Here is a 12,121-nt window from a genome sequence, read left to right on the forward strand (position 1 = left end):
CTTGGATGGCAAAGGAATGGCTCATCATACTCTTCCTCTGATTGGTTTACTCTGATACTCTTACTCCAACCCTAATAATCCATAATGTAACTACTTTTAATTTTCATATGCAGTCATGCTGACATTAGAATGCCATAACATGTGCCCCATATCATATCTCATGAAAATATTGGCTGAAATTTACTTGCTAACTTGTCCTGTAAAATGTACTTAAATTCACCGAAAATACACATCCAAGGTATACCCAACGTAAACTGAAAGCTGTTCTTGTTCCACTTTCTATGTACACATGAAGTCATTTAAATGGCAACACTTGTTTTTCCCCCAAAGTCAGAATGTCATGGTAATGGTGCAGTGCTATTACAGCTGATTTAAAAAGACAAACTGTCGGATAAGATTTATTTTTTATTTATTTATTTATTTATTTATTTATTTATTTATTAGGGGGTGGGGTAGGGGTGGGGGATGGGGGTAGGGGTGGGGATGGGGGTTGGGGTAGATGATAATTGATTATTGATTGAAGGGAACCGGATCACCCGGAGATTACCCTTGTCTGTCCATTGTTGAGGGAACCGGATCACCCGGAGATTACCCTCGTAGGTTTTTTTTAGGGAACCGGATCACCCGGAAACCCTTGAGAAGAGAAAGGATGTTACTCCCCTCTCCTCTCCCTCGCCTTCCTCTCCTGCTTCTCTGTCTTCTTTCTTTCTTCCTTCTCCTTCTTCTCTCTCTTCTCCCTCTCTGCCGTTTCTTTCTTCTGTATTTTCAGCTCGCCCTTTCGTCTTTTCTCATCTTCCTTTCTCTGTCTCTTCTCTCTCTCCTCTCTCTCTTTCCTCTCCTTCTTCAGCCTTTTTTCTTCCTCCTTAGTTGCTTTCTTTTCCTCCTTCTTCATCCTTGCTTTTTCCTTGTCTGTTTTTTGTGCAAGCTCCTGGAGGACGGTGTTGTCCTGCGTCAGGAGCTTGATTGTCTCGTCCATTTGACTGTTTTTCTGGCGCAACTCCTCCTCCTTCTCACTGCTGGCTTTCAGCAGCTCCTGGAGGCTGGAGTTGCGCGCTTGAAGGTCAGTCTTTTCAGTAGTCAGGAGTTTGATGTTGTTCTCCATCTGGTGCAAATCCTCCTCCTTTGTGCTGTTTTCTCTCTGGAGCTCCTGGAGGCTGAGGAGACGCTCCTGGAGGCCGGTGTTGTCCTCCGTCAGGAGCTTGATTGTCTCTTCCATTTGGCCATTTTTCAGGCACAACTCCTCCTCCTTCTCACTGCTGGCTTTCAGCAGCTCCTGGAGGCTGAGGTTGCGCACCTGAAGGTCGGTGTTTTCATCAGTCAGAGGTTTGATGTTCTCCTCCATCTGACGCATTTGTTGGCGCAAATCCTCCTCTTTCGTGATGCTGTCTCTCTGGAGCTCCTGGAGACTGAGGTGACGTTCCTGGAGGCTGGTGTTTTGTTGTGTTTGGAGCTTGATGGTTTCCTCCATTTGGCAGACTTTGTTTTGCCAGTCCTCTCTGATGAAGTTCTCCTCCTTGGCAGCCAGCTCGGTCATCGTACGAGCTTCCAGAACGGCGAGTTTTACTGTCCACTCTGCCTCGCTCTGGATGATCTTATTGTCTTTGTCTTGGAGCTTGGTCTCATACTCCAAGATTCTGGCCTCAAGAGCAGTAAATTGTGCGACCAGATTGTCCTTCTCAAGACGAACCTGGCGCAACTCTGCTTGGGAGGCCGCTAAGTTGGCTGAGGTAAGATTGACGTAGGTGGCTTCCTTCTCCCAGTACTCTCTCATACTCCTGTTGTGCTCGTTCCAGACCTCAGAGACCCGGTTTAACTCAGCACTCCAGTAGCGTTTGACTTCCATGTTCTCTCTCTGTGCTTTGCACAGTTGTTGCTGAAGTGAGCGGACCAGCTCATCCTTTTCCTCCAGCAACTTTTTGGAGTCAAACTTTGCCTCCCGAGAGTGGTTGTCTTGAGACAGACTTGTGAGTGAGCGAATCACCTCATCCTTTTCTCTGGCCAATTTCTTCTTTTCGCCCTCTGCCTGTTTTCTCATGGCTCTCTCTGACTTGAGAGCCTTCAGGATTTTCTGCTTTTCCAGGTCATTGAGGGCGATCTGTTGCTGCAGAGTAGCAACGTCCATGGGCAGCTCACAGGACTTTTGCAGGTCCTGGATTTGTGCGCTGGGAGTGGGAATGGAGGATTCTCCCACCTGCACCTCCTGAACCGAGCTGTCCTGGTTTTGCATGTTGTAGTCCAAGTTTCTCAAAGTCACAAACGTGATATGTGAGAAAGAAGTCTAGCCAAGGTCAGCCTGACACTTCAAACTTCAGACTTTAACTACTTGGAAGTAGCTGTATTTGTCCAAAGTTAAGGCAGGCTGGACTAGATCGATGGAAGGCTGAAGAAAGGTTTCTTGAAGATGGTGTGTGGTAAAGAAAATCCTTCTCTGGATGGACGGTTGTTGCTTGGCAAGCCGAAGATATCTGATGCAGCACCGGAGTGATACTGAAGTCAACTGACCTGTCAGACTAACTTATATAAGATTCTGAGGATTAAAGGCACGAACATTCTTTGTCATCAAAGGATAGAATGTGATGTCATTGGGCTTTACAATTCCAAAAATGTGACATTACACTGTGACATCATACTGTGACATCACACTGTGACATCATACTGTGACATCACACTGCATGGTCACATGATCTCTGGACAATTTCTCACAATTTTCAAAATCAATAAATTTCTTGCAGAAAAAACAAATATATATATAAAAATTTATATATAAATTTTAATTATTTTTTTCACAGCGTTTAAAGGTTTCAAGACTTATATATTGCCTCCTAAAATTTCATTATCTTAGTTCGCTTCTTGAATAGAAAAATGACTACCATAGGATTTGTTTTTGTTTTTTTAAAAAAAAAAAAAAAAAAAAAGAGAAACTGTAAACAAAAAGATAAAGCAAAGTGTGTCGGATTTAAAACTTAAGGCTTTCAGGTAGCATGTAAACAGTGGCATACAGATACCCTGAGCTTTCATTGGTCTCGCGCAAGTGCGCATACGTGACAGTTTAGCCCAAAATCAAAAACACATATTTTTCCCCTGACCTGTGCTGATATTTACCAATAATCAACAAAGTCTGTGGATTATATTGTGTACTAAGGTCATGATTTCTGGAAACAGACATTGCTGAGGAGTTTTTCAAATGCATTTTGTTGGCACAAAAGGAACAGATATTGCATATTTAAGCTGAAATGACGCAAGATTTTGGTATTGGAAGTGTTCTGCTATCTGTTTGAAGTCTGAATAGTGTTGATCAATCACGTATGAACAGCAGGGAAACAGGACGTGTGCAGAAGCAGAGTGCATTGGCCGAAATGCAGTCTTGGAACCCACTGGCTATTCTCTGCTAATTTAGCTTTATATTGATGTTATTTTATTTTATTTATTCATGAGAGTGGCTGAAATGACAAGTAGGTCTATCTGCAGTTGTGCCTGCAGACACACTATGGTTAGGGTGTTATGTTGTGAAGTCAGTAGTCTGCAAAACTGCATCTGGAGCCATTTCTAAGATATCTCTAAAACTCAACAACTCACACCAAAACAATCTAGACTGATAAACAGCACTACAGGTTAGTGTAAAAATATGCATTTGAGGGTGAACCATCCTTGTAGAACCAAGATGCAGACTGTTGTTTTAAGTTATGTCCTATAAAGTTTAAGTTTAAGTTTAAAGTTTGTGACAAAGCGTGTAAGCAAACCCATCAGCGATGTCAAGGTGCACCAATTCACAAGAGAAATTTAACCCCTGAAGTGATTTCTCATTGGTGTCAAGTTGTCAAGACTGTAATGATCTGCTCCTCTCTTCTTGAAAACCAGGCTTACCACATCTCCTCCCATACAATAGTTTTGTGCACATGTTGGGGATTTTTTTTTTTTTAACTTTCAATTTGACCTTTTATTTCCCTTGAGGACTGCATTATTTATAAAGCTCTGATCTTTGTTATGGACCCCTGAACCTTGGTTTTTATTGTTAACTTTGGTCTCTGTGTCCTTGAATGACGCTAAAAAATGTTCCTTGCTGCTTGTGACGCTTACAGACACTCAGGGTAGCTAGCTACATGAGATAATAAAATAGTTTTCTCGGTGCTGGGGCAGCTTCAGAATAGTGAAAATACTTAGAAAGATTTGCAATTTAGTTTAGGAAATGAGCAATAAGTTATAGTAGTATGCACATTGTCTTCATCTGGACATTATTTCATCAATGCAACATCTACATTTGCAATTCAGAGCTGAACAATAGAGTTGAACTGCCTGTTTGCCCGTTTCCCAGTGTGTCTGTTGTCAATGTATTGTCTGTCTGTGTGTGTGAAGCATGCTTGTTTTGGTTCACAGAGAAACTTTGTTGAATGAGCGCGTCCCTCAGATGAGCGAGACGCCTCCCAGCTCCTCCTCTGCTGCACTCTGTGCGTGCATGGACGCAGTCACACGCCCATCCCAGTGCCTGCCCTTGTCTGAGTTTGAAAGTTTGCACCCACTAACAGACCCTTGAACTTAACACACATCCCACACAGACAGACACACAGACAGCCAGAACCACCAGGTGTTCCCCCTCTGACATCGTACTTGAGTGTGTGTCTCGCCACAACTCTAATCCGCCAACCTTCAAATCCTCACCAATTCTTAGGAAGCCAGTCGGATTCCCCGGAGCCAATGAGATGCCGGCGAGGCAGATGGACATGAGAGAGCCCCAATCAGATCCCACGCTCGGATCAAAGTAGGAGTTTATTCTGCTGCATGTCCATTTTCTCACGTTTGATGACTCTGGCCTTTTTTTAACCACCTGAGTCCAGCACTCCCTGAATGAGTTGTTTTGGCCGACCATACGTTCAGGCCTAGACGTTGACCCCCTAAAATGTAGTGGTGCATGCTTTGGACTGGAGCATGGCATGATGAGAACAGTTTTTTTTTTTTTTTTTAGTAAGAACATAAAAAATAAAGTAGAATTAAATCTAGAAACCCCTCTTTTAAAACAGTATAAAATGATTGTGATGCAGGTTTGTGTTTTTCTTTGCAATGCACCCCCAGATCTTTCAATTCTCCTTGCAGCAGGCTTGTTTCAGTATTTGGCATGCTGATGTAACATACTGCCTCACAGACCAATGCAGGGCTCTGTGATAGAAAATTCTCTACACTGCAAAAAAAAAAGCCTCTCTACCAACAAGAAAAATATGTCATCCAAAGAAAATATAGCATAAAATAGGGCTGGGTGATATGATGATACATACAGAGATTTTTCTGTATTGTTCTGGTATCTTTCCCTGTAATAGCTCAAAAAAGGTTAATGTCGGCAATGTTATTAACCAACATGCACTTTAACCTGAAACAGACATTTGTTTTTTTTTTATCTTTCCCTTTGCAAATATTTTATGCAAATAAAACAACAGTTTTATTTTTGCTCCCATTTTTCACAGGTCTAAAAGACAGAAGATCTAAAACTTCTTTTATGCACACAAAAGACTTATCTCTCTCAAGAGTTGGTCACAAATTTGTTCAAAATCTGTTATCACTTCTCCCTCTCCAAGATAATCAGTCACCTGACAGGTGTGGCATATCAAGATGCTGATTACACAGCATCATTACGACACAGGTGTGCTTCTGGCTGGTCACAACAAAAGGACCTCTAAAATGTGCAGTTTTAGCTTTACAAAAAAAAGACATTTGTTAGGATTTCTCATGACTAGCGCTACAGAAATGCTCTTATTGGTCACAGATACCTCAAAGAATTAGTCAGTATCTGGTGTGACCATTACAGTACAACACATAAAGAGTTTCAGGTTGTTTACTGTTGGCTTTTTCCTCTTCAATGGCTGTGCAAAGTTGCTGGATATTAGAACAAATTTTCGTACACGCCATCCAGAGCATCCTAAACATGCTTAATTGGTGACATTTCTGCTGAGTATGAAGGCCGTGCAGGAGCTAGGATGTTTTCGACTTTGAGGAATTGTGTACAGATCCCTGCAACATAGGGCCGTGCATTATCATGCTGCAATATGAGGTCATGGCGGTGGATGAATGGCATTGCAACAGGTCTCATCATGGCATCTCTGTGAATTCAGATCTCCATTTATACCAAAATGCATGCTAATGTATTGTTTATAGTTTAGTTTAGTTCCAGCCATACAAGACAGGCCGAGACACACCTGTGTACTAATTATGCTGTGCAGTCAGCATCCTATGTCACACTTGTAAAGTGCACATTAATTTGAACAAATACGCAACCAAACTTTGAAAGAAATGTATCTATTGTTTGCATAGAAAAGATCTTTAACCCTTTGAAACCTGGGCAAATTGGCTTGATTTCTCTTTAAAACATGGAAAGAAAGCAATGAACAACTTAACAAGAACTGACCCAGAAATTAGCTAGAAATAAGTTTAAAAAAAAAAGTACAAATGAAATTACCTAATTACCTTTCAGGTAATTTTCTTGTACTTTTAATTAATTTCTTAACAAAAATTGGGGCTATTTCTTCTTTCATTACCTTCTTCCCATGTGTTTTGAAAGAAATCGAGCCAATTTGCTCAAGTTTCAAAGGGTTAATTAAGCTCAGTTTAGGAGATGATATCCCAAAACAGGATGACAAAAACTAATATGAAATCATTTCAAACATCCTTTAGGATGTGGTGCCCCACCTAGCAAAAAATATTGTTAGATCATCCTAAAATAAGTCACTCTTACTCTTAAAAAAATCTTCTTTTTGCAGTGTAGTGCCATTCAGGCGTTTTATAGGCAGCGTCCTTCTGCAGGCACCAACACCAGAACACTTGCATGAATCTAAATATCACAGACTGAATATTTGAGGAAACTTTAAATAGAGGAGGAGGCCGCAGTGTTGCTTTTGTAATCAGTTTCTCCAAGTAAGAAAGTTCTGACAAAGGCACCAACTTGGCACAAACTGTCTTATTGTTCTCAGCTTCTTTCTGGTAAGTATAAGATAAAACAAACAGCTGTTCTCACACAGCAGGAAATGCCAGGAATCACACACATACATACGTGCTCCTCTGTGAAAATCATTCCTAGAAACTCTTATACACACATCCTGTCACCATCCGAGTCCTGCTGCAGCGGCCCCAGCGATTCTGCAGAGTGTGTGTGTGTGTGTGTGTAAGTACATTGCCTAGGCCTATATGTCAGGCAAGATGTGTATGATGTGACACTTTTTTGGCTGTGAGAGGCTCTCGTTCTCCAGGTGGACCGCTGCATTTCAGACACCGCACACAAGCACAAGAGCACAGACGCAGACACACACACACACACACACACACAGCTGGGATGCTGGGGTGCTGGATATGGCCCAGCATTTTAGCAGATGGCCTGGGTGCTACGCTATCAGTCACCATAGTAACATGCTCTCTTTTTCCTCTTTCTCTCTGTCTTTCTCTCCCTCTCTCTAGTGCTAAGAGAAGGAAAATGGCAGACAAGATTCTTCCGCAAAGGGTGAGGCTGCATATTTTTTTTTACCTTTGTTGCTGTGTTTTTTTATGTGTGTGTTATTATCTTTTGTGTGCAGAGCAGAAAAACCCTGCTCGGTTTTTGATGTCAGGGGTTCTTGAAAGGCGCAGAGGGCCAGATGATTATGTGTTATTTCCAAATGAGGGAAGAGAGCATGAAGGGGAGCGATCAGGAGGGTTTTTTTTAGGGTTTCATTCTGTTGTTTGGATAGTGGCTCATTGATTTAAATCGAAGTAGTCAGCGGGATATGGCAGAGGCGCAACCACAAGTAGAACCGAAGCAGAAATTGCCACGTTGCCACAGGTGAGTCTGTGCCGACCGAGGTTGCGATTTCTACCCCGTGGTTTCAGTTTTCGGCCCTGTGCCACGCCATCACCTCACCACGTCCTGGCCAGCTCACACAAGGTTTCCACACTGAAACTACTGGAGGCTGTGAGCGTCTTGGCTCTGGTCTTATCCCTCCTAACGTAGCCCAGACAGAGAGATAGCAGTAGGCATGGCCGGGGCGCCACTCCACAATAATGAGTCAGGGACAGGGAATGTCTGCCACACTCCTCCGTCTGCTCCGTCGGCACCTCGGCCCCGATGAAAGGCAGCGAGATGGAGATAGAGGAGGAATGAGAGGGAACAATGAAGGCAGCCATTTAGACGGAAACATGAAAGAGAGAAGAAGAGGGAGGGAAGAGAAGGAGCGAACTGTAGGAGTGTGTGTGTGTGCACAGTTTGGTAAGTAAGCAGCAGCCCTTGATGCTCCGAGGACTTTCATCGGTATGGTAATGTGTGAGTCCTGGCTGGTTGGCTGCACACTCTGCATCTCATTTTTATCCCCCAGTGTCCCCAGAATGGTGAGGACGGTGGATTAGGCAGCAGTTTGGGAGAAAAATGAGTCTCATATGGAGCAAATGTTGCAAACAGTTAATTTTAGTCCACACACTGTGATGTTTACAATCTGAGGATTTTTTTGGAATGACGAGGTAGTAAGCCTCCTCAAACTCAGGATGTTTTATGTCACAGGGGCATTTTTACAAATGTTGGGCATTAGATAATTGATACTTCAGAGAGATGGGGAACATCATGCAACATGAGACCCTGACTGGAGTCCAACATGGGACATTACAGTTTGAGTGGTCATTTTGATATCAGTTACTCTACGTTTTTTTTTTTTTTTTTTTGCATGCCTCCAAGATGAACAAAGAATCTATGGTGCGAGTTTAAAAACAGCAAAACTTTATCAAAACATCCATTGAGAAACTCTTACACAACTCATGCAGTGTAATCCAAGTTTCATTTATCCAATTGTGCTCAGTACTTCCCAAACCGATAGCCCTGTCCGACTGGGATCTGAGCGTAAAGGGAAATTTATCAAAAGCCAGGCTCCATTGACAAGAACTGTAATTTTACGTTGCTGAACACATGAGCTGCTAATCTACCACTGGCTCAATCAGTTAGTTTGTTTGTGTTTTTGAGTGACTTTGGTGTTTTAAAGGGTTAGTTCAGTTTCCCCAAAATCACACAGTAGCTCAAATAGATTGAGGCAGTGGTCGATTAGCAGCTCCTGTGTTCATTTCGGTAAAATTACTCTTTTTATCAGTGGAGTCTGGCTTTGAAGAGAGCATAAATAAGTTTAACTTTCTAATCAGTTCACCATCAGACAGGACTGTCTGTTTGGGAAGTACTGAGCATACGACTGGTTCAATGAGACTTGGATTATACTGCATGAGTTGCGTGAGAGTTTGTAAACAGATGTAATGATAAAGTTAGACAGATAGATATTCATTTGTCCTGTCAGAAATTTATTGTGCTGTGTAGCAGTCGTAAAATGAATAGACAACTATAATAACACCAACAACACCCAAAAAACAAAAACATCAACAACAGGGCGCCTCTTCCAAATGACAGACCTATTCACTACATATCTAACATTGCAATACTGGGAGGCATAAATGATCTGCGAGCCGAGTTTAACCTGCTGTATTAACCCCACTGACCTGCAGGTGGGTCAGTCAGCATGGATACATGTTGTGCAGCCAGACTTTGTACAGACCGTCTGAACTTAATTTCAAATTCTTGCGGAGATCATTAACTTTTAAAGAATAGTAAATATGTCAGGCTGAATTTGGGGGAAATTGGTATGAAATAATAGCTTAACATCGCCAGAGCAAATAAAAACATGAGCTCACAGATTGGTCTGGTTCCCAGGCTAATAAAACGATGAACAAAACATCAAGAACGTTTTATTTGACAGAAAAGACATAGAAATAAGTTTTGGGATTAAGTCACTCAGTGTCTGTGAAGACGTGGCATAAGTTGATGCAGAATCCTTATGTGATGGTGTTAAACAGATAAATTAAAGAAACATTTTGACAATTTGGAAAATATGTAGAAAACAAGATAGAACATTTTCATCAGTGAGCTTTAGAGGTGCTTTTAGGTGGATTTTTTTAACTTTTGGAAGGAGCCAGGCCAGCTGTTTACCTCTGTTTCCAGTATTTATGCTAACCTAAGCTAAGATTGCTGGCTGTAGCTTCTTATTTACTGTGCAGATGTGAGATTGATATCAATCTTGTCATCTTACTCGGCAAGAGATAATGTTTCACCAAAACTTTTTTTCAACTATTCCTTTCCTGTTATACTTCAATATTTTATTGAAACAGGCCGGTGGTATAAAGCAGAACATATTTTCTCTGTTTTTCTTTATATTTATTTTATTTTTTTTACCAGGACTTATCTGAAACTTAACCCTAACAACCATAAACCTTATTCAGTGTAACCCCACCCTGTCCTGCAGATCTCTCTCATGGGCAGCAAGTGGCCAGTGGAATTATGACATACTAGAAATGTACAGTAAAAACTGGAAAATAACAGAAAATTAAAAAAAAAATAATAATACCAGATAGAACATTAGTAAGTGTCATGCCTAGCAACAAGAATAGGCAGAAATAATAAGGAAAAATAAGTAAATTAAATTAAAAAAAGAAAGTAAACAAAAAAATTGAAAAACCAAGTATAAAAAAAAAAAAATATTAAATTTAAAAGAAAAGAAAACGGGTAGTCGCTGATGTCCAGGGTATCTGGCCCGACTAGCTTTCCTGTTATTCTACACATAATATACTATTCCTTTAACAGAAACTATATGTTATGGGTTTTAATGTCCTTGAAACAAGACACAGGACCCCCTGCAGCACGAACGCAGAGCAGACGGCTAATCTTCTTAAGCCTTTAAGTGATATTTAGTTAGTATATGTGAAGAAAATCTGATTTCTTAATCTCGTGTGGGATCTAAAGAATTTAACATCAGATTGCCTCCCTTCTGAGCAGATCCGTGAGCTGGTCCCCGAGTCTCAGGCCTACATGGATCTGCTAGCGTTTGAGCGTAAACTGGACCAGACCATCATGCGCAAACGTGTGGACATCCAGGAAGCACTGAAGAGACCAATGAAGGTAAGGACAACAAAAAAGGAAATAGTGAGCCAATGCTCTCCTAAAGGTGTAAAGCAGAGTTTCTGAAAGAACCAAAAGGTTTATTTCAAGTCATTTTTAAGTCATTTTTGCATCTCAACAGTACTGAAAGGTTTAAAAATGTTAACAAATAATCTTTTTATAGAGGATTTTTTTCCTTTTTTTTTTTTGTTTTGTCTCATGTCAAAACACAAATGTCCCTTTTCTATACTGAAGACTCATTTGACATCATGATTCTTGTTATATTAAATCACTGTTTCAATCAGACTCATTATAAATGGTCTTATTGCAAAGTATGTGCACATACAAGAAAGTTGTCTCATAACAATAAACGCTGCAAAAGCCAAGAGACATAATATAAATATAAGCAATTTACAATGAATATATGAAAAAATATCGGAAATTCCTAAAAATATCTTATTATTGATGTTGTTAACGTGCTGTTATATTGAGCTTATTAGTTCAGTTTGGGCACCTGCAGCATAACATTTCAATTAAAGGTTTTTGTGAAATGTGCGTTTAATTTGTGGTATTTTTATGTGCCCTTGTGTCAGCAGCAGAAGCGTAAACTGAGGCTTTACATATCCAACACCTTCAACCCTGCTAGACCGGACGCCGATGACTCAGATGGCAGCATTGCATCATGGGAGCTGCGAGTCGAGGGGAAGCTGTTGGATGATGTAAGTTTTGTTGGTCTAAAATTTACAGTGCAGAGTACCAATCTCGATGGAAACAAACGAATCTGGGCCATCCCAAACCTCAGGCCAGGCTTGGAGGAAAAGACTACACTGACCAAAAGGGTGAAAACGCAAAAAATCTGGAATGATGTCGTCAAAAGACGCAGATTGGACGGGGACAGGGAGCTTCTGAGTCGGCCTTTTCAGACCTCCAGGTTTAGATCTGGACAGACAGAAAACACATTCATAAGAGAAAAAGGAATCACAGCTATATGTAAACCTGTAGATGGAAACATTTTTAAAACATTTGAAAATTAGAATTTAATTCAGAAAATGGGGACTTGTTTTGGTATTTTCACCTTTATTAAAGTGACATTAAAAAAGAAATTTGAGAAGAAGCCAATGATGTGATAAGAGTATTGGCTGGTGCGTATAAACGAACCCCCTCATGTGGAATCAAAATGGGAAGCAGAATTAAACATTAATCTGCAAA

The 12,121-nt window shown here is 40.9% G+C and overlaps 2 protein-coding genes across 7 annotated transcripts in view; one reads left to right on the forward strand and one right to left on the reverse strand.

Moving 5' to 3' along the window:
* Nucleotides 1-12,121, forward strand: part of smarcd3b (SWI/SNF related BAF chromatin remodeling complex subunit D3b) — a 58,186-nt gene that overhangs the window by 32,353 nt on the left and 13,712 nt on the right. For 3 of the 6 annotated variants that reach the window (XM_042510556.2, XM_042510554.2, XM_088071813.1), the window contains exons 3-6: nt 4,667-4,756; nt 7,435-7,477; nt 10,811-10,933; nt 11,506-11,631. In XM_042510556.2, the coding sequence (XP_042366490.1) occupies nt 4,667-4,756; nt 7,435-7,477; nt 10,811-10,933; nt 11,506-11,631 (382 nt within the window). The remainder of the gene's footprint in view (nt 1-4,666; nt 4,757-7,434; nt 7,478-10,810; nt 10,934-11,505; nt 11,632-12,121) is intronic. The other 3 variants (XM_042510555.2, XM_042510558.2, XM_042510559.2) reach the window with 3 other exon arrangements.
* On the reverse strand, nt 496-4,129 carry LOC148186061 (uncharacterized). Its single transcript, XM_088071953.1, has one exon. The coding sequence runs from the start codon at nt 2,225-2,227 to the stop codon at nt 653-655; it is 1,575 nt and encodes a 524-aa protein (XP_087928079.1). The 5' UTR covers nt 2,228-4,129; the 3' UTR covers nt 496-652.

This window comes from Plectropomus leopardus, chromosome 21, assembly GCF_026936395.1.
Source record: "Plectropomus leopardus strain MGB_pleo_1.0 chromosome 21, ASM2693639v1, whole genome shotgun sequence".
NCBI lineage: Eukaryota > Metazoa > Chordata > Actinopteri > Perciformes > Serranidae > Plectropomus > Plectropomus leopardus.